Source organism: Camelina sativa, chromosome 17 (assembly GCF_030686135.1).
Source record: "Camelina sativa cultivar CO46 ecotype springtype chromosome 17, ASM3068613v1".
NCBI classification, from domain to species: Eukaryota; Viridiplantae; Streptophyta; class Magnoliopsida; order Brassicales; family Brassicaceae; genus Camelina; species Camelina sativa.
Genome location: NC_141896.1, coordinates 36,117,275 through 36,139,853, shown reverse-complemented (window position 1 = coordinate 36,139,853; position 22,579 = coordinate 36,117,275). Strand labels below are relative to the sequence as shown.

At 36.7% G+C, this 22,579-nt stretch overlaps 3 protein-coding genes and 1 pseudogene across 3 annotated transcripts; 2 read left to right on the top strand and 2 right to left on the bottom strand.

Moving 5' to 3' along the window:
- Positions 1 to 10,609: 10,609 nt before the first annotated feature.
- LOC104758389 (uncharacterized) lies at positions 10,610 to 13,590 on the top strand. The gene is made up of 9 exons (XM_019239029.2): positions 10,610 to 10,941; positions 11,027 to 11,139; positions 11,232 to 11,310; positions 11,399 to 11,427; positions 11,510 to 11,603; positions 11,771 to 11,860; positions 11,961 to 12,162; positions 12,394 to 12,582; positions 12,799 to 13,590. The coding sequence occupies exons 1-9, from the start codon at positions 10,792 to 10,794 to the stop codon at positions 13,173 to 13,175; spliced, it is 1,323 nt and encodes a 440-aa protein (XP_019094574.1). The 5' UTR covers positions 10,610 to 10,791; the 3' UTR covers positions 13,176 to 13,590.
- LOC104758390 (protein LHCP TRANSLOCATION DEFECT) lies at positions 13,113 to 14,103 on the bottom strand. Its single transcript, XM_010481249.2, has 2 exons — positions 13,764 to 14,103; positions 13,113 to 13,496 (listed from the first exon to the last, which is right to left on the bottom strand). The coding sequence occupies exons 1-2, from the start codon at positions 14,037 to 14,039 to the stop codon at positions 13,239 to 13,241; spliced, it is 534 nt and encodes a 177-aa protein (XP_010479551.1). The 5' UTR covers positions 14,040 to 14,103; the 3' UTR covers positions 13,113 to 13,238.
- Positions 14,104 to 15,922: 1,819 nt separating this feature from the next.
- LOC104758387 (TORTIFOLIA1-like protein 1) lies at positions 15,923 to 19,858 on the top strand. The gene is made up of 6 exons (XM_010481248.3): positions 15,923 to 16,852; positions 17,230 to 17,421; positions 17,891 to 18,550; positions 18,634 to 18,739; positions 18,841 to 19,442; positions 19,534 to 19,858. The coding sequence occupies exons 1-6, from the start codon at positions 16,133 to 16,135 to the stop codon at positions 19,729 to 19,731; spliced, it is 2,478 nt and encodes an 825-aa protein (XP_010479550.1). The 5' UTR covers positions 15,923 to 16,132; the 3' UTR covers positions 19,732 to 19,858.
- Positions 19,859 to 20,054: 196 nt separating this feature from the next.
- Positions 20,055 to 21,207, bottom strand: LOC104759933 (putative F-box protein At1g50880; annotated as a pseudogene).
- Positions 21,208 to 22,579: the final 1,372 nt, after the last annotated feature.

Sequence of the window (22,579 nt, the reverse complement as noted above, 5' to 3'; positions counted from 1 at the left end):
AATCCTTCTCAGATTATATTATATTATCATCATAAAACTCAACCAAAAAAAAAAGTGCACTTTCAATAATGTTCGATTTCGTTTAGAAAAGAGATGCATATTTTAAGCCGTGACCTAATTAATCAACAAGATTCACTCATTGACATCGAGATTATCTGAGAATTTTAAAATAGCTGACATATTAACGGTTAAAAGTCCATGATCAATACCTGAAAAACATTATGGGTTAAATATTACTAGTTGGTATATCTTTAGATCATTGGTATACTTATATAACTAGATATTTTACACTAAGAATTGTTTTATTACAGTTTGGAATCGGTGTTTCATTTCGTGGCTTTGCCATGAGCTCTCATTTCATTTCCTTTGCAGGTTGAATTGTGTTGTTGTATTTTATCTTCTTTATTTTCTTTCTTCTGCTACTTGTTTCTCGTGTAACTTGAAAATGGTATAAAATCTTCACATTGATACAAAAAAAAAAAGTTGTGTTATTTTTAGAATCCATGCATACCAAGTTCACGCAACAAAGTTGGTAATCATTGAACTATTATCATTTAGTTTTCTGGATAAAACCGTAAACTACGTACATACCAACCTACTCTATGTGACTATATATAGCATCTCTTTGTATATATCTCTTATATATTGATATATACAACTCTTTTGATAACTATCACACGATAAGCAGTTATGAATATTCGCTAGTGGCAACCACATATTAACATCATTATCATCAAATCTTCTTTTCACCATGACTAAATCTAATCTAGGTCAAAATTTCGACACCTTAACATTCATACGCATCGTCTAACGTCATACATTTTTGCGTCACCTAATTAAAATTACAAAGAATGGGTACTTTATATTCATAAAATAAAAATCTAAATTCAGTTCACACATTTCACATCTTGGATGATGGTATTAACAACCCAAAAATACAAGAGGTGTTACATCAAAGCTATTTTACTTAAATCCAATAGGTATTACATCTATCTAACTATATATTCTGTTCAATCCAAAGAATTTTTTCTTTATGAAATTGTCTTGCCGGACTCAAAAGGTTCAAGAATCGTGGACCAACTATATTATATACAAACCATTGATTTATTATAAAATAACCATGTATTAGTTATATACGTCGTTTTTTTTTTTGTTATTTGGCCTTAACCTCACTATTACCTTCATCACGTTTCGTTTTTTAATTAGTGTTTTTAAATTAAGTGAAGACTATTTTCGCCTGCTTGCCACGTTATAATCCACATTCTCGTTGAATCTTTATTACCACTTCCCCACGAATTACATGTCTTGATCATTGACCAAAATTTATTTATTTCAAGAAGTAAGAACCAAGTACTCTCTCGAAACATTAATTTTTGTATTTGGCCGTCTCTCTTAAAATCATTTGATTTCTTATTTTTTTACACACATGTCATCTACTCTCTAGTTCATAGATGATGCTACTAAATAGTTTAATTTCTCGGAGACGACATATATTTCTCCTTTTAACAAAGAAATTTAAAAAAACCTAAAACATAGAAAACAAATTTCTATCTTAGGATGATATATATCATTTACGTAGGCTAAAATGGGGTTTCATTTAAAAGAAGTACGTTCATAAATTTAACTTCTTTATAAAACTCTAAAATTAGAATGTAGCTAGTATATGAATTACATGATCAAAACAATGAGGAAACTAGAAAGAAAACAACATTTATTATAAGATTCTTCAATTTTGGTTTGTCAAACAGATTATTTAAAATAACAATTCTCCATTTGTCGACTGATGTATTTTAAGTTCAGATCTTTTAAAACAGTGTGCTTGCGCAATATCGTCCATCTCATTAGTGTGCTTACGCAATATCTTTCCACAAGGGGTCTTTTACGAAGTATAATAAAAATATTTCATAAAGAATAAAATACAAAATGACTATATATAATATTCGTAAGTTATGTATCAATCATGTATGTGTATAAGATTCAACCCAACAGGCTAAGTTAGTTTATGAATCTATGACGATTAAAAAAGACCACTACGACTAGTACCAACAATACTTGTTACCAAAAAGAGTATGAACTTCACTTGACACATCCTTAAGAGCGTATTTGCTGAATTTTCCCTCAGTTTTAATTAAAAATTTTAATCCAGCCGTGAGTAATTTTTGGAATCACTAGTTCACCATTTGTGCTTTTGTCTTTACAATTTTGTCGAGAGATCAAAAACAAACTAACCAAATCGAACTGAAGACGGTTTAGTTTCTTGTCAACCCGATTGGTTTTCCAATAATTAAAACTAATTTATACATTTCTATCATCCATCCCACGATAATAATGTAAATGTGTTAGTATGTTACTATTCTACCTTGCACTTGATATCGATTATCGATTGATGGTTTCGAGTTTATCAAGTTACTAGATTATGACCGCGATATACCGCGGGTTCTAATACAATTTTTTTGTTAATGTACTATTTTTGTTAATTTTAGTGATTTAGTATATAATTTGTGTTCTATATCACACTACAATTTTTGTTTAATTAAATCAGTTTGATTCGACATATTTTATATGATATTGTTAAAATAGTAAAATGAAGATTTGGTGGGCTTGGTCTTCTCTCAAGAGTTCAACATTCCTTCTACCTGAAGAGTTCATAACTCTTACCATTACCTCTGATTCTTCCCAAACAATCAGTGTAGCAATTGAATCATTGGAGATTTGTTTGAGTGAATCATCCAGCCCAAAAAACACATCCCCTCCTCAGATCTTAGCCGATGAAAAAAAATATTGCAGCATGTGTTTCTCTATTGTGAACCTAATGTTTATCAAGACATCAACTGACAAGATTCATAGCCCTATTAAAACCATCTAAGCCACCATACTCTACTTCCACCAGTTTAAAAATACGATCTGTAAGCCAGAGGTTTAACTCTCCATGCAATGAAGACATGAAACTCTCTTCACCGGAAATTATTAACCCCTTCACATTAGGATCACAGTAATACCGGTTTGCATAATGTGCAGCTATGTTATGATATCTAAGGTTTGAATTTTCCCCATATGGCCATCGAAGCTCCACAGGGAAATTGTACTCGTATAGAACCTCATGTACTGTACTTCTCAATGTTCTGAACACGACCCGTCTTCTATCCATCACCATAATTCTGTATTTCTCAAGGGGAATAAGCTATTGATGGAGAGGTTCAGTGTTAAACAGAGCACCAAACTGGAAAACCGAGGCTTTTATGGGTTCAAAAGGCTTAAAGTTAGTAGTGAATATCTTTTAGTGTCTTCCTTGTCAACGATGGTGCATGTATTATCAATTCAATCCTATCATGTCACATAATCTGTCATGTAATATAACTCGTTTGTGTTATTTTGAAACTTTAATATGTTTAAATATTCATAATTTTAAACTTTTTATTAAGTTTAGATATATCAGTTATATATTATAAACTTCTTAAAATTTTATAATTTACTATATACGATAAATTTACTATATTTGTATGTTAGACATACACTTTTTATATTAATTGAGTAAGACATGTTCGTTTTAAAAATTCAAATTACAATATATGCAGACAATATTCTTTTTATTAACTTTATGTATTATATGATGATTTACATTTAAACTTTAAAATCAAAAAGAGATGATAGGAGAATAAATTTTTTTAATCTAGAATAAATTTTCTAAATATCTATATTAAATGTAGAAAATTATATATATGTTTTTTTTTAATTATGTTTAGTTATAAGGATAGTTGAGAGAGTTAACTAAACTTGTTTGAATATAAATATAAGCATTTAATGGCATTCAATGGTAAATGTTTCCAAAAACATATTTTTGAGCAAAAAGTGCTGCAATTATACTATTATAGATAGATGTTGCAAGAGGGATGCGATCATACCATCACTAATGCACCGGATCCCATCAGAACTCCGCAGTTAAGTGTGCTTGGACGAGAGTAGTACTAGGATGGGTGACCTCAAACAATGTGGTAGGCGTCAAAGTTAATCCTCTCGTTAATCTTTAGAAGAGTATATATACAATCCCAAAGAACCCTAGAGAATATTATAGACTTGAGGACCAAGACTCTTTACAATAGGAAATATAACATAAGTGAAGATATTTATAGATATTTATACAATGGTCCCTAATACTCCCCCTCAAGTTGGCGCATGAAGATCCCGAATGCCCAACTTGCGCAAAAGATAAGAAAACTGTGGACCGCCAAGAGACTTAGTGAAAATATCAGCAAGCTGGTTGGAAGTGTGTATCTTGAAGGTCACAATAAGCCCAGCCTTGAGTGCGTCTCGTACAAAATGGCAATCTGCTTCAATGTGCTTAGTACGCTCATGGAAAACAGGGTTTGCTGCAATATGTAGAGCAGCTTGATTATCACAGAAAAGTGGTATAGCAGTATCATGTCGAACCCCAAAGTAGGATAGAAGTTCATGTTCCCACTTCAATTCACCAGTCGTGTAACGCATCGCTCGATACTCTGCTTCAGCAGAAGAGAGTGAAACTGTCTTTTGCTTCTTTGTTTTCCACGCAATAGGAGACCCACCTAGAAGTATAACATAACCGGACAATGAGCAGCGAGTACGAGGACAGGTCTGATAGTCAGCATCACAATAAGCAGAGAGTGTAAGATCAGTATTAGCAGTCAACAAAATCCCTTGTCCAGGACAGCCTTTAAGATAGTGAACCACCTGAAGTGCTGCTTCCCAATGTTTGACCTGCGGTTTCTTGAGAAACTGTGCAAGAATATGAATAACATAAGTAAGATCAGGACGTGTAACCGTGAGATACACTAAGCATCCGACAAGACGACGATATCGCCCTGGATCAGCATAAGGACCTTCTTCAATGACTTGCAACCGATGATTCTCTTCCATTGGTCTCTCAAATGGCCGAGAGGCTAACAGTCCACATTCGTCGATAATATCCAAAGTATATTTGCGTTGAGACAAATAGATACCCCGAGGAGATCTCGCAACCTCAATACCCAGAAAGTATTTGAGATGACCCAAATCTTTCATTTTAAACCGAGAAATAGTTCTTGAATTATTGCCACCAATCAACAGATCATCAACATAGACTAAAACGTATAGCCTCACATCCCCACATTCTAAGTAAAATATTGAGTAATCAGGATATGTCTGAACAAAACCATACTCGAGTAAAGCATTTGTTAGTTTGGCAAACCAACAACGCGATGCCTGGCGCAATCCGTACAAAGACTTGCGAAGGCATAAAACTTTATTTTGACCTGATCCTCGATAACCTGGAGGTAATGTCATGTAGACCTCTTCCTCTAAGTCACCATGAAGAAATGCATTGTGAACATCCATTTGATGCACCTCCCAATTCTTTGCAGCCACCACTTTGAGAAACATTCAAATCGTAGTCATCTTGGCAACAGGAGCAAAAGTTTCTTCATAATCTTTCCCTACAATTTGTCGATTCCCCCGAATAACCAGACGTGCTTTATAGCGTTCGATAGAACCATCAGAATGATGCTTAATGGTGTAAACCCAACGACACCCAAGTGCCTTTTTCCCGGGGGAAGATCAGTTTCATACCATGTATTAAGCAATTCAAGAGCATCAACCTCAAAACCCATTGCCTTGCACCAAACCTTAATTTGAACAGCTTCAGCGTATGTCTTTGGTGCCACTGCAGAAGTAACTACCGCAAGAAAAGCCCTGTGCTTATCCCGAAAAACGATCACATGTAACATAGTTTGAAATCGGATAGAGGACCGTACCTGGAGGTGAAGATGCTGAAGTGGGAGTGTGTGGTGAGGGGTCAGTTATACATTGCGTTGTGTTCAGGATATAGTCATTCAACTTAACTGGAGGTTGCTTAGGACGTTTTCCAATTCCCAATTCTGGTTGCAGATCAGAAACCAACACAGGTTGGCTAATCTCCCCCTGAGATCGATCAGTCTCCCCCTTAGATTAATCAGTCTCCCCCGTAGATTGATTAGTCTGCCCCTGAGATCGATCAGTCTCCCCCTTAGATCGATCAGTCTCTGTATCCAATGGTAAAGGCGGAACCACTGTTGGATCGACCGATCGTGGTGTGAGATCGGTCGGTCCATCATCTTCTGTACTTTTATCCACAATCAACGATTCCTGCGGATTGGTCGGTCCGGCAAGAGGATTGATTGATCCTTCCTTGTCAAAACTCACAAAATCATCTTCACGCACATCCTCTTTCACTGTGGCATGTCGCGGAGCTGTAAGTGACTCTCTTGATACTGCAAATGGAAATACATGTTCATGGAAGATAACGTCACGAGATACAAAATATTCCTCCTTCTCGATATCAAAGACTTGCCATCCTATCTGACCATATGGATATCCCACAAACACACACTTGCGACCCTGTTCTCCAAACTTATCCTTATCACGTGACTTGTTATGAGCAAAACATAAGCATCCAAACACCTTGAGACGATCAAACAGAGGTACCAATCCATATAGTAATTCATAAGGTGTTTTCCCATGAAGGATAGTAGATGGTGTTTGATTGATCAAATGTGCAGCCGTCATAACACATTCTCCCCAAAATCGAATTGGTAAGCTTGCTTGAAACATGAGAGATCGAGACACGTTCAAGATATGACGGTGCTTGCGCTCGACACGACCATTTTGCTGAGGCGTATAAACAAAAGATGTTTGCTGAGGCGTATAAATCCCCTTGAGCACATAAATTCAGATCCATTGTCACTCCGCACCACACGAACCTTTTTGTCAAATTGTCTAGCAACATAGCACAAAATTTCTTAATAGAATCAGCTACTTCACGTTTTTCGTGAAGAAGATAAATCCAAATAGCTTGGGAGAAGTCATCCACAATAGTAAGGAAGTATGCGGCCCCCGAAGAGGAAATAGTACGATAAGGGCCCCAAACATCACAATGAATCAAATCAAATAACTCAGCAGCTTTATTAGAACTTTCATGAAAACAATCACAAGTTTGTTTAGCTCGAAAACATACATCACAAATGACTTTTGACTCCACAGTTTTTCCAACATCAACAGAACCCGATAAAAACGATAAAACCCTACTAGATGGATGTCCTAAACGGCGATGCCATAAGTCTCTTGCTCCTAAACTGGATGCTGCCTGAGCTTGAGTCCCCATAACACCTCGCAAAACATAGACCCCTCCACACTCTCCACACTCTTCACCGCCAATCAGCATCTTCGAAGTACGGTCCTGCAACACACATAAATCTTCAGTAAACGTCATTGAACCCTTTGTCAATTTAAGTAATTTAGCAACAGATATCAAAGAGCATTGCAATTGTGGAGAATATAAAACGCCCCGAAGCCACAAATCTCCCCCTAAACAAATATCCCCTTGTTTAACGGCAATTGCTCTATCACCATCTGGTAATCCAATCGAGCATGGATATATATCACAAACATTGCTCAAAAGGTCCAGCTTCCATGTCATGTGGTGAGAAGCTCCTATGTCGATAATAAAATCTACATTATCTTTCTTACTAGTCAGTTTGTCAACAGAATCTTGCTTAGTTGTGTTGACGAACTGTCGAACCGCACTCCACTGGTCATCCGTCAGTTGTGGGAAAGCACTCCGATCAAGCACCACTTTCATATTCCCAACATGAGCTGCTTGAACAGCATTCAGCTGTGGTGCTTGTGTGGAATTCGCACGACCTCCATTGCCTCTTCCACGACCAGAGGCTCCAAACGCTCCACCACCACGACCAAATCTCCCGCGAGCACCACCTCCTTTGCCGCGTTCACCAAATTCACGCCCTCTCTCTCCCCACCATTCGGGATAGCCTTTCAACTGGAAACAATCGGCTTGTGCATGCCCATACTTCCCACAATGAGTACATGTTACATCCTTTTAAGGTTCACGGTAAGGACAACTGCCACGTGATCCAGCTGCCACCGAGAACCCAACGACATCTGCGGTGTTTGTCTCTCTATTTCGTATCACCGTTTGTTGTCTCTCCTCCCGGATGATACGTTGATAAACTTGAGAAAGCTTCGGTAGAGGTTCTAAGCTCGTAATTGTAGAACGTACTGTTCCAAAGCGAGCATCATCCAAGCCGTTGAGAAACATGTTAAGTCTCTCTTCATCCCGATCCTCTTCCAGTTGAGCAGCCAATTCCCCACATGTACACGTCCGAATTGGCTTATATATTGCCAATTCATCCCACATCTTTTTGAGCTTCCCAAAATATACCATTACGGTATCCCCTCCTTGTCGACAATTTGTCAAGGCTGCCCGAATTTCACCTATCCGTGGTCCGTTTCCTGCAGAAAACTGTAGTTGCAAGTCATCCCAAAGAACCTTTGCTTCATCAACCATGGAAACAGAGGTTCTAAGCGTGGGTTCAATAGTATTCATGAGCCACGCTACCACCATTGAGTTTACGACCTCCCATTGCTCTATCTCCTCTTCCGTCAACGGCTTGGTGAAAGAGCCATCGATGAATCCCAACTTTCTCTTCGTCCGCAAGGCGTTCCGCACATGCTTGGACCAATCTTCATAGTTCTCTCCCCTTAGCTGCACCGTGGTGATTAGATTCTCTGGTCCGTCAGATGGATGAAGGTACATCGGTGAGAGTGTAGCCTTATCCACCGCCGTGTTTTGTCCCCCACTTGCACCGCCTTTCGCGAGTGCGATTTGTTTGTCACCATCTTCTCCCGTAGTCATTGTTTCTTTCTTATTTCTTCTTTTTTTTTTTTTCAAACCCGCTCTGCTACCAAAACAATGTGGTAGGCGTCAAAGTTAATCCTCTCATTAATCTTTACAAAAATATATATACAATCCCTAAGAACCCTAGAGAATATTATAGACTTGAGGACCAAGACTCTTTACAATAGGAAATATAACATAAGTGAAGATATTTATAGATATTTATACAATGGTCCCTAATAACCTCCCGGGAAGTCCTCGTGTTGCATCCATCCCTCTTTTTTTGATTGTCAAAACAAAAAAGATAGATGTTGCAAGAAACTAAAAACATAGAAACAGTTTACAAGCCTTTCTTTCACAAATCACAAGCCACTATGATGATCAGGGCCTACCTTTCTATAAGGCAAAGAAAGGTTTATCTTTAGACCATCCAATAGTTAAATAGAACTGGAGGTCAACACAGATGTAGCCACCGCTATATTCAGAGATGGTCACACTTCCTTCACGCTAACACTGGTCTGGTCCATATCATTTCATCACAGCTTCGCCTTGTTCTTCTTCCTCTGTTTTGCCTTCTGATATCGTTGTTATTCTGTTTCTATATCTTTTCAGCTAAGTTGGTATATTGGCGTATGCAGCATACTACGGTATGCTTGTGTGCGTGTGTTGTTTATTTCTAATGTAAGTGATATACACATTTCATATAACTAGCACTTAGAAGACCTATATAATATATGAATATGAAGGATAACGAAACATTGAGCTTTAATATAGACAAACAATCAAGAAGACCTATAAATGTTTATTTCTTTATGATTTTTGTCAATATAAAACTTCAGCTGATCAAATTGTGAGGGAGCCTATTATTGCTATGTGAGAGATATGGATTCTATAAGAAAGCCTAGGTTGCTTTATCGTGTTCATTGAGAAATAAAGGAGAGAGATGATCGTGAATCCTTTCAGCATGGTTAAAAATAAACTTCCCCATACACACAAACTTTGAGTACTACTAAAACCCAAAACCGAACACGTAGCAATGTTTGGATAAAAATTGCATTGGAAAATAGAACCGGAACAGAAACGTACCAGTTTTGGTTTACAAATTGTAACCGAAACACATTTAGCATAAAATTAGCGACGAAAATACACGAGGGTCTTAAATCAAAATACAACGCTGAAAGAGTCATCAAATACTGGATTCATCATTGGATCTTAAATCAAAATACAAGAGGGACTTAAATCAAAGTGGAGGTTTGAAACCAGCCTTAGCAAACTCCTCCATAATGATCTTCTTGCTAATTCCCAAGTTCAAATCTTTTTGTTTTTTAAACCTCAAGTCTTCCTCGGCTTCTACTTTTCCCACCAGGCCGTCAAAGTTTTGCCTCCCTACAACCTTCTTATTTAAAAGTTAAAACCAGTTTTGCACAAAATTATCTATTTAATAATACTATTAAGCATAAAACTACATTGTATAAAATAAAAAATAAAATTAATTTTTTAAATTTCTGTTTTTTAAATAACATGTTATTGTATTAACTAAAGTAATATTTTGAAAAATATTTTAGATTAATCTAGCTTAAGTAATATCAATTAAAATAATATTGGAATAAAATTTAAATTTATGCATAATGGAGCTTCATTTATAAATATTTTATTTTCTGACCTTAGAAAAACAAAAAATAAGAAAATATAAACTATTTAATTGAATTCATAACTATGTAAAATATGATTTACTATAAAAAAAATTACTATGATCCTATTACAAAGGAACATGTGTCCATCTTGATGAGAGAGAGGGTCTCTCTTATGACTCAAATTTTGATTTAAAAGTATTTTTATATCCAAATCTAATGTCTCTTTTGGTTTAGAAATAAACCGGCTTTGAATCGATTCGATTTAGATGTTGGTTTAGGGCTGGTTCTTCTTGAGCATTCGTCGTTCTTAAACGAAATTAAAACTTTGTTATAGCAGCAGCAGACAGAGCTCAATTAAACAAAAGGTTTTAAAGAACACAAAACCCTAAATTCGTCTCGTTCGAATTAGAGAAATTTTATCAGAATTTTAATTGAAAGATCCATTAAATTAGCTGGAAGAAGTGTAAAACTCCCATGGATGATGATTCACAAGTCAAAGCTCTAGAGGAGAAGCTGAAGAGTCAGCTTAGTCAGCTTGAACTTGAGCACGCTGTGTTCGACAGAATGGTTTACAAGAATAAGAACCAGCATCGGAGATGCTCCTATTTCCAATACCTTCTCAAGGTATGTCTTTTTCGATTCTCTTGTTTTTGGGTGGAGTTCAATTTTAGCAAAATCGATTTTTGTTTTTGTTTTGATTGCTTCTCAGGTGAGAAGGGATTTGAGAATTTTACGAACAGCAAACATGGAGGGTATACTGAGACCTTGCTTTCATGTTATTTCTGGGAAAATAAGTAAACAGAAGATTCATGTTTTGGAGAGGTATGCGTTTCTCTCTTTCTTCTCTTGAGATTTTTACTGATTTATGAGAATTTTGTAATAAGGAGCTTCATTTTTGGGGTTTATATGTGTAGCTTGAAGTTGAAAAAATGTGATACTGGGAAACCAAATGTCTTGGAACGACTTCGTGGAACTCTTCATTTACTCTCACAGGTATGCTCTTCTTATGAACCTCTCTTTTGTTGCTCATACATGTGAAATTGATTCTGAGTGTTCTGACTCATCATTGTCTTTGTTGCAGATGACTGAACCCATCTTAAAGGCTGCTAGGTATTAATTGACTCATGAGTTCAACTCTTTGTGTAAATCTCTTAGACCTAATCGCATTCGGTTTATGATATTTGTTCTACAGTGGGATATCTACTCTGCTAGCTCGTTCATTTTTCGTAGGATTTTCCGTGACATTTTTGGCGCTGCTTGCACGTCTCAGAGTGTTAGTTCAACAAGTAAGTTCACTTTTGGTTTTGTTCTGCCTAATCCAAACAAAACTAAAAAGAACATTGTTGGCAGTTTCTCCAGTCTATGATCTGATAGGCACACACTGTGATTGATCTTGTTGTAGTTATAGTCTGCATTATGTGCTTATTTTCTGTATCAATTTGGGTTTATGCAGATATTACTTGATGCTGTGACAGTTTTCAATTCGGTTACCTCTACATCCCTGAAGAAACAGTCTGTGAAGATAGCACAGGATGGGGTTGAGGTTGGTCAAAGCTTCTTTGGGGGACCCTTTCGTTTATTTCTTACATAGTTCAATGATCATGTCAGTTAACTCTGTTTTTTTCTATTGGAATTGAATACAGGTGTTCCGCGAGTACTATCCAAAGGAAGAAGAGTGCATGAGCATCACAATGTTGAATTGTGTGTGGAAGACGGATAAATATGTCTTACTCGAGACATTACAGAAGCATGAGAGTAGTAAACCTATGGAGGAAAACGTTTCAGAAGATGCTACAACTAGGGATTCTTTGGTACAGTATCAAACATCTGTTTCTCCTCTTGGGGGTAAGAAAATTCACAGAATTACGTATTTGGTTGTTCTTTTTTCGTTCCCAAGTTCCAATGTCCTTACTACCTAGATCTAGTCAGAACCACTCACTTGTCTCATACTTGTATAGAATTCTGCCTATAGAGTTTTGGTTTAGATGGCTAAAGTGTTGCAAGATCCAAATTTTCGATGTTTTTTTGTACTTAACTAGATAATTTGTTTCTCCGATTGAATTCTGCCACTTGCAGAAGAGTTCTCTCCTTTGCTTGATGTAGACAACGGTGGTGTTACTGTGAGAGAAAGTTCTTCTCCCATTGCTGAAGCAGCTTCGTCCAAGACTGATAATGCGATGCAACCAGAAGATTCAGAAAACCCAGAAGATGCTGTAACGAGGGAGTGTTCAGTTCAGTATCATACGTTTGCTTCTACTCTTGGAGGTAAGAATCTCCAAAAAATCACTGTTTGGCTGTTTATTTTTGGTTTCCCTAGGCCTAGACCGTATGCTGGTTATGTACATAGCACCGATCGATTATGTAGGCTTATACTTTGCTTTTAGATGGGTTTTTATTGTTAAGGACCTAGTAGATACAGAAACTCACTGTTTTGTACTTCACTGAAAGAGTTTTGCTTTCGACTTAATTTTCCAATTGCAGAAGATATCCCTCCTTCTCCTCTTATTGGAGCAGATAAAAACGGTGAAGCTAGTGCTACAGAGTGTTCGACCCCCTTTGCTGAAGCAGTTTCTTCCAAGACTAACAATGGATCCCAAACAGAAGATACAGAACAACCCGATGATGAATCTACAAATCCAGTGAGCCCGGCAAAAGTTAACACAGACACAAAAAAAGCGAGTTGCAGAGCAACCAAGGTGGCGTTTCTACCCGTGAAAAGACCTTCCTCTGCAATAACTCAAAGCACCATAGAAGAACCCCCAAAGAAGAAACAAGAAACAGGCGAGAAAGACAAGAAGGAAGAAGATGGATTTTATAATTTACTCGTCCGCGGAACTCAAAAAGACAGTTTGTTCTAGCAAACGCATACATTTCAAAACCCAACTTATGTGGTTCCTTTGGGGTAATACCAAGCTGCGGAGTCAAGCCTTTTGAGCAGTGTAGTTAAGGATCAAGTCACGGATCTCTTCGCTGCTGGCTCTGTCTATAGCAGTTCTTCCATCACCATCCTTGACTGAGCAATCAGCACCGGCTCTGAGAAGCTCCTCGATCTTAGGTCTGTCACCTTCTGTAGCGGCTAACAGCAACAAGATATCGACTGGATGAATGTTTAGGTTAAGAAGAGCTTCCATCTTTGAATAGGTACCTTCTACCGCAAGCATTCCCATGTAGTTGAAATACTGCAAAAACACATCAAGAACATAACATTTATTATATTACACATAAGATCAAATGTTTGTTAAATAATATATTCGTTCACTGTTTTCTTTACAATTCAAAGAAGTTGGCATTTGCGTTTGTGTTTGAGATCATTATCCAAGAACCAAAGTGGAGAATTTGATTAATAAGTACCCACAGATGCATCAATGATTAATCAGAACCCAGCCTAAGGCTCTTCCTCGTAAAAATTATAAACCAATTTGATTCGAGTCCAGAAGAAGAAAAACCTGTTCAACGTCGTCTCTGTCAAAGTCGTCACGAGACTGACTGCCATAGATTCCGGCATTTTCAGCATCGACACCGTTCTTGCCAAACTTGAACCAACAAGTTGTTCTTGACCCATTGGAGGGACCGAGTCTGGCTGGTCGGATCTGAAGCTTTAAGTTTCGGGTACCGAGAAACCGAGAGGAGAGCAGCGTTGGGGAAGAAGAAGAAGAAGTGGTGGAGAAGAGTGAGGTGGTCAAAGAAGGTGCGCAGGAGAAAGAGATAGAAGAAGAAGCCATGGCTCTCTTAATGCTTTCAACTAAAGCAAAACAGAGTCAGTGGTTTTATTATCCACTCATTTTCTCCCTTTTATCTTAAAAAGACAATAAATAATATTTTGATTAATTTCCACCGTTAGATTTGAGATACTGTTTTTGTCTTTTTTGTTTTTTTGTTTTTTTTTCTTTTGTGACAACCAAGAAAAAATAGTTTCAAAGCAATCTATTTTTTTTTTCTTAACAATCATTATTAGTTGCTGAATGACAACCCTTTTTGTGTGTGTGTGTGTGTGTTTTTTTTTTGTCAACAACTTTTTTTTTGTGTTTAAAACTAAAAAAATCTCATAGTCAAACTTTTGTTTATTTTAAAAGCATATATATATTTTTTCTTACTTTGATTTTTTTCTTCTCTTTAAATAGATATTTTATTTTTGGATTTCTAATAAAACTTAAATTTATTAGTTCAAAACTAAAGTTAAATATTTTGTAATTTGTTCCCATTAAATGTGCTCTATAGGGTAAGAGGCAATATCCACCCATATCATCAAAATCAAGATCATTGATCTATGCAAATTAGACCATCAATTTAAACATGTAACTTTGAATGCAAAAATGAAGTTTTTTTCTTAAATTTTGTTGTACATTTCTAACAGTAGACATGATAAACACTTCATATATATGGATCGAGATGATGAATGTAAATTGTAAAATAAAAATATTAGAAGAATTGATCAAGATGAAAATTCACTTGGTACTTCTAGTTTAAGTATTCGATTCATGCTTTATTTTATCCTACACAAAAACACAATGCAGAAATTATTCATAGGAGACTTCTAAGATGATGGATCCTAAAGAGAGCTGACCACAATCGGCAACAACCCCTACTTCGATGGCTTCCCAGACAAATATCCGACCTTCTCGATGACCTTGACGACGTCTAACCCTTCCACCACCTGCCGAAACACCACATGCTTACCATCGAGCGAATTGGTATTCACGGTGCAGATGAAGAACTGAGATCCGTTGGTGTTGGCTCCGGCGTTCGCCATCTACAGGATTCCTGGTCCTGTGTGCTTCCTCTCGAAATTCTGGTCATCGAACTTGGCCCCGTACATCGACTCGCCGCCTGTTCTGTTCCCGGCTGTGAAGTCTCCTCAAGTTTATGATGAAATCTCCTCCCTGGCACATGAAATTATTCATAGGATAGTTAGTTATGGTTAGCTTAAAGAAAACAAAAAGTAAACGAACATTAAAACAAAACAGAGTGAAAGTGAGAGATGACTCGATTGCAGTCGAAAATGGTTTTTATAGACTTGCAGAAACATAAATTTTGGAGCGAATAATTTGATTTTTGACTTAAACTTTCAATTTATTGCTAAAAAATTTTAGATCACAATCTTAACAAAAGAAACTAATAGAGATATATTAGGAAACAATATTTATAAATTCAAAATAATCTAAAATCAAATATCTTAAACCCAATTGGTAATAAATTAGATATTATACGATAATCATTAAGTATAGATAATTTTGGTAAGTAAAAAATTACTAAATAATATGAGCGAAATTAGTAATAAAGATTGATTCATATAATAAAAATCGTAATTAAGAGGTTAGTAATCCGATACTAAAAATAAGGAAAGTAGGATCTGCGTCACTCTATTCTTGATCCGAATCTATTATTCCTAAACCGATTAATATTAGTTTATTAAATCGATTAATTAATAATTAATTCAATGGCAGTCTTGTAAATAAGTTTGAAGTTGAGGATTTAATAATTGTACTTGGAAAATGAATATATAGATATTTGATCATTCCAAGATTTAAGGTTTTGACCAAAAAAAAAAAGAAAAAAAAAAAAAAACCTCTTTATTCGCAATCTAATTCAAAGTCTTTAAGCTTCTGTCATTGGCTTAAAACTAAATTTAAAAATGGAATATTTTCTGGATAAAAAAATAAAACCAACGAAGCAATGACATGGCAAAGACGTGGTCTCCACTCTCTCAAGACTCCTCCCCAACAGAAAAAATATTAGCAACGTCGCCGGAATAACCAACCAGACGTCCTTCTTCTTCAGTTCTTCTTCCTTCTGATCTATTTCTTCACATCATCCAATGCGATCACCAACCTTTACGAAACCTTCAATGAAACCTTCTTCAAATCCATCTTCCTTCTCCGTCAGATCCTCCTCCGTCGCTGTCTCGTCACACTCAGCAACGGTTGAATTAAAACAGAGGATCTTAACCTCTCTCTCTCGTCTCGGTGATCGCGACACTTATCAGATTGCCGTCGATGATCTCGAGAAAACAGTCCTCTCCGTCTCCGATTCTCCCGATATCCTCCTTCCCGTGCTTCTCCATTGTCTCTTCGATTCCTTCTCCGATCCTAAAGCTCCGGTCAAAAGAGAATCGATACGACTCCTCTCCTTTCTCTGTCTCACTTACACCGATCTCTCCTCTTCTCAGCTCGCCAAAATTATCTCTCACATCGTTAAGCGTCTCAAGGACGCTGATAACGGTGTACGCGACGCTTGTCGCGACGCGATTGGCTCTCTCTCTGCGCAGTTTCTCAAGGAGAAGGATGATGGAATTGGGTCTTCTTCTTCTTCGTTGGTTGGGCTATTTGCTAAACCCTTGTTTGAAGCAATGGCGGAGCAGAACAAAAGCTTACAATCTGGTGCTGCGATTTGTATGGGGAAGATGGTGGATTCAGTTACTGATCAGCCTCCCGTTGCTGCTTTTCAAAAACTATGCCCTAGAATCTCTAAGCTTTTGAATAGCCCCAATTATATTACTAAGGCTTCACTCTTGCCTGTAGTTGGAAGCTTGTCCCAGGTTTGTGCAATGTGGTTTGTCTAAAGTACAATGCCTTTTTAACTTGGATTAAGATTCACTTGCTTGAAATGTTCAGCTGCTTTTAGTTTGTGCTTCGTCTCTAGTTTTGGCTACTTGTGTTTCTATGCTAAGAAGATTAGGAAGGGCCCGAAGGGGTGTGCTCAGACTTTTGGAATCTTGATTTATGTAATCTAGAAATGTTTTTGTGGCACTGGACTAAGAGATAAGCTATGTTTTGGTCTCCTTTACTAGAGAAATGTGATGAAAGCAAACCTTTATGTGTCTAAAGTTCATTGTTCATCTCTGATCTGCTTGGTGGTCAAATCTACTGGGTCTTCTCTATGAATTACATATTTTGAGGTATGAAATTGTTGCAGGTTGGAGCTATTGCACCACAGAGTGTGGCATCACTGCTACACAGCATTCACGAGTGCCTTGGATGTACTAATTGGGTTACTCGTAAAGCAGCTTCTGATGTCTTAATCTCATTGGCCATCCATTCTAGCAGTTTGGTAGCAGACAAAACAGATTCCACTCTTACAGCTCTTGAAGCCTGTCGCTTTGATAAGGTACACTCCAATTTCATTTCTTTTCAGTGAAACTATGTTCTTACAGTCACGTGAATTTCTGTAAAGAAACGACTTTATACTTTTTGTGGATTTAACATCTTAGCTTATAACAGTTAGCATAATTATGGGTTCTTTTCTTAAGATCTTCCTGGAAGAGGAATCATTTGCCAATATCTAAGGTTAGAAAGGATATTGACACCAGGGAAAGAAATGCAGATTACTCTAATGGTTACGATAAATTAGCTCTCCCTTGTCTTTAGAACCTTATGAGTAAGCCGTGTGTAATTTTTCTGATCAACTAAACAGTGCCAAAGGTATACAAGCTAGACTTGGATAGTAATAGTAATTGCGGATGTTCGTTATACAGTATAATTTACAAATCTACTGGGTCTTCTCGATGGATTACATACTTTTTCCGACATCTTTATGCTTCATTCTGAAAAGCGGCTATATTTTCTTTGGCGTGCAGATAAAACCTGTTAGAGAAAGCTTGTCCGAAGCACTAAACGTCTGGAAGAATATTGCTGGAAAAGGTGAAGCTCGAACATCTGACGAACAGAAGGATGTGTCATCTGAGCAATGTATGTCAGAAAGGAACGGAGAAACTGATTCATTTGCAAGCGACGGAGCAGGGCTGGTGATTCGAGGCTCTTCTGATGGTTTGAGCAGTAATTCAGATTCCATTTCAAAAGCAGTTCTCATTTTGAGGAAAAAAGCACCTCGATTGACTGGCAAAGATCTTAACCCAGAGTTTTTCCAGAAACTGGAAAAAAGAGGTTCTGATGATATGCCAGTTGAAGTTATTCTTCCCTGTAGGCAAATGAATTCGTCGAACTCAAACACAGAGGATGAATCAGATGCAAATACTTCAGTATCGAGGAGTAGGTCAAAAGGTGTGTGCAGAACAGCTGGTGTCCATCTCAAACAAAGACATTTTGGAGACTTTGCAAGAGAAAAAGGGGTTGATGAAAGAATGAACGGAGGTGACTCACGGTTGAGAGCATTTGATGGGGATCAAACCGAAGTAATCCAGGCAGAGGCATCTGAAAACAGAGGGAATTGGCCACCTTTACAGAGACAGTTATTGCACTTGGAGAGACAACAAACCCACATAATGAATATGTTGCAGGTACTATTTTGATTTCAAATCAATATAGTGATTTGGTTTGAAGAAGTTTCACTCTTAAAAGGTGAACTCCTTTATCATTGCAGGATTTCATGGGTGGTTCACACGACGGCATGATAAGTTTGGAGAACCGTGTTAGAGGTCTTGAGAGGATTGTAGAAGAGATGTCAAGAGAAATTTCCATGCAATCAGGTAAGTAAAACTGCTTGATCTCCCCAGTTAAACAACTGCAACTTGTTGAGTCCATTTGCAGAAAGATATTTATTAGTCACCAAAACTTAAATTATCTTCAGGTGCGAGGGGAAAGGCGGCAGCATCATGGAGGTCTGATGCAAATGGATGGGATAGTTCTAAGAATGGAGCTTTTTCTAGAAACACTCAGGCCAGTACAAGGAGGACACATGGCACTGGTCCTTCGGACTCTGAGCATTCAGGTAATAGCAGAAGAGCTTGGGACAAAAGCTCTGTACCCATAAGACTAGGTGAAGGACCTTCTGCTAGAAGCGTATGGCAAGCATCAAAAGATGAAGCTACGCTTGAAGCAATACGTGTGGCTGGAGAAGAGTGTGGAACGTCAAGGAATAGGCGAGTATCTATTCCCCAAGCAGAAGCAATAATGGACGAAGATGATGATGAACGTGGAGGACAAAAGGGAGACCTTATCTGGACTAGTTGGAGCAATGCGATGCATGCACTCCGAGTTGGTGACACCGACTCTGCATTTGCTGAGGTATTATCTACCGGAGACGATCATTTGCTTGTCAAGTTAATGGACAAGACCGGTCCTGTTCTTGATCAACTCTCGAGTGATATTGGAAACGAGGCTATCCATTCTATTACACAGTTTCTCCTGGATCATACTCTGTTTGATATATGTCTATCTTGGATTCAACAGGTAACAAAATTCTTCATTGTTTCTTTCCAAGATTCATGTTTTTTACCTCAGATCTTTTTGAATTAACCTGATCGTAATTATTATCTGTCAGCTGCTGGAAGTAAGTGTAGAAAATGGAGCAGACTTTATAGAAATACCGTTGGAGTTAAAGAAGGAGCTTTTGTCGAATCTACATGAAGCTTCGTCGACAACAGATCCTCCAGAGGACTGGGAAGGTCTAGCTCCCGACCATCTTTTGGTCCAGTTAGCATCTAACTGGACCATCGAGCTCCAACATTTTGACCCGTAGGAATGTTTGGAAGACATTTCATTGTACAGATATATGATTATTCTTACACTTGTGAAGCACTAAAAAAAATAAACATTGAATATTGATACTTTTGAGTCAATGAAAGCAGCCACTATACATCTGATCATATATAATACTGGTATAATCTTAAACTTCCAAAAAAGTAGAATAATGGTGCTCCTTAGTGCATTTTATGGTTTGCGATATTGCTTACTATTAAATCACAAAAGGACATTAGTAATGAGATAGAAATCCTATGTAAGGAACGATAATATTATCATATTCGACAAAAACGAAACAAAAAAAATATAATTAACCTTGAAGTTCCATAGGAAAAAGAAAAAAGAAAAAAAATCAAATGTTGTTACAAAGCCAAGAGACTCTCAATGTTAAAGCAAGTATGTAACCGATAGAGATGTCCGTTTCCAAGTCCATTACTGAGCATAAAGTCAGCACCCGCGACTCCTTTGAATTCGACTTTTCTGGAGCTCTTTTTCTCCGGATCATAATATATAATATAAAACGATCGGAGAGTGTGTGTTGGTACAAAAACAAACTCACCATCATCAGTGGTACCAATTAATCCGCAGGATGATTCACGAAATGGTATAGTATAGTGTTTGCACAACCATTTAGCATCCTCCAAAACCCAAAGTGTGATTTTCGTATGGTTCGAGTTAAGACCAACACAAGCTAACTTACCCCCATAAGGTAGAAGCTTACCCCACCATTTATTACCCCATGGCATTTCTATCACATCATGGAACTTTTCAGACCTGACATCAAAACTCATTATAACGCCAACATTGGATTTGTCAAGGCTGGCTTTATAATATACAACACCGTTGATGCATCGCCCATCATTGCCACTGAAAAAGTTAATAAAAGGTTGATGCTTATGGTTGATCTTGATGCTTCTCCATTTTTTTGTAGCTGATCCTGTTAACGTAAGAATTCGACACTCATCAGAAGTTTTCTCACGAGGCATGGACACTACTTTGTGTTCACACGCCACGGGATCGTATCCTAAAAACACTGATATACCCTTCCAGGTGGTTTTGGGTTTGGGCAAGGTTGAGAACTTTCTAAAGGTAGGGTTCCAAATGAAGGGTGTTGCTGCTCTCCGGAAGCAGATCAAGCCCTGGACAGATTCCGTGAAGGACAAGCGACAGTACCTAGGGTATTTCATTTGATAACTATCCACTTGCTGATCAGGCTCGTTCGGGTTCTGAATGGAGAAAACAAACAGCTTTCCTTTTGTTTTGAACAAGAGTAGAAGACTCGATGAAGACTGCTTTGGAAACATGTTGCTAATGAAATATGGATCGGTGCTGATCGAGGACCATTGCTTCGAAACGCAACGAGATCTCAAAACTGATTTTGCTGGCAGCTTTGAAAGTATCTTCGACGTTACATCCGAAGGAATTGATGGCGATGACCTGCTTTTCTCGATTTTTCTCATCCGAAGGAATTGATGGCGATGATCTTTGATAGCTTTGCTTAAACCCCTATAATTCGTTCTCTTATTATATATATGGGAACCCTAACAAAGCTGTGATATACTCTCTCTTCTTTTTTATTTCTTTTTTTTTTTTTTTCAAAATAAAGTAACTAGAAAAAATCCAAAGATATATATTATTATTATCCTTTCGGAGATTTATGATAAAATTGGAACGATAATGACAAGATTAGCATGAATAACAACAACAAAAACCGAACGATATTGGAGCTAGATTTGAAATACAACTTGGAACCCCTACATGTTAGAAACATAAACATTAATTTGGATTTTTTAATCTATATATGCTTAATGTTCCCATGTGCATTCATGTCTTGTAATTTTTTGTTTGACAGCTCACTTTGTAAATTATTTTACTCAAAGATCACAAATTTTTATGATAATCTTAAACATATGAAAATAGCCATAAGATTATAACTAAAATGTAAAGACATGAAACCATAGAACAGTTCAGTAACTCATCTTACCACTTTCAAACTTAAAAATTAATACATGATAAAAGTAGAAGCTATAAGCTCTTAAGGCTATGCACATAGGATTTTAAACAACCAATATTAGTTAGTCATCTCACTAATTAACATTTTTGCTTAAGGTGTCCACATAGTATTTAAAACAACCAATATGGATCAGACATCTCACTTATTAACATTTTTGAAAATATAATAGTTTTCTATATTATTAACATCTCACTTATTAACATATATATACCGTCCCACATCTGGTAGAAAAGTTTTAGACTAATATGCTAAATAAGAACCATTATAAATAAGACTAATATGCTTCTAACAACAAATGAACAGGAAAGCTTGATTTATCAAGCGTCCAATTTTAAAAGTTTTATTCGGTTTAATCTGATGTTATATTTGAGCAAATAAAAACATTTAAAAAGTTTTTAAATATTATAATATTTTAAAAAGTTTCTAAATATTATAATATTTAAATTTTTTAAAAGTTTAAAATATTATAAATATTGAAACTTTGAAAAGTTCTTAGCTTTTACGAAATTTAAAAATGAACAGGAAGCATGATTAATCAGGCATCCAAACTTAAAAGTTTTATTCGGATTATTTTGGTTCTTTATTTTAGAAAATTTAGACATATTTGCCGACAAAAAATAAAAAGGAGATAATTTAAACAATAATAAAATTTCCAACAATTTAGATTACACATACAATTGATTTCCGGTTCTTTATTTTAGACAATAATAAAATTTCCAGCAAAAAGTAAGTTGTGTAGTACTTCAAAACAAAAAAGTTTTGAATGATTATTCAGTGATAGAAAATAAGGAAGCGGACGAAGACGAGGAAGAATAAAAGTATAACAAAGAAG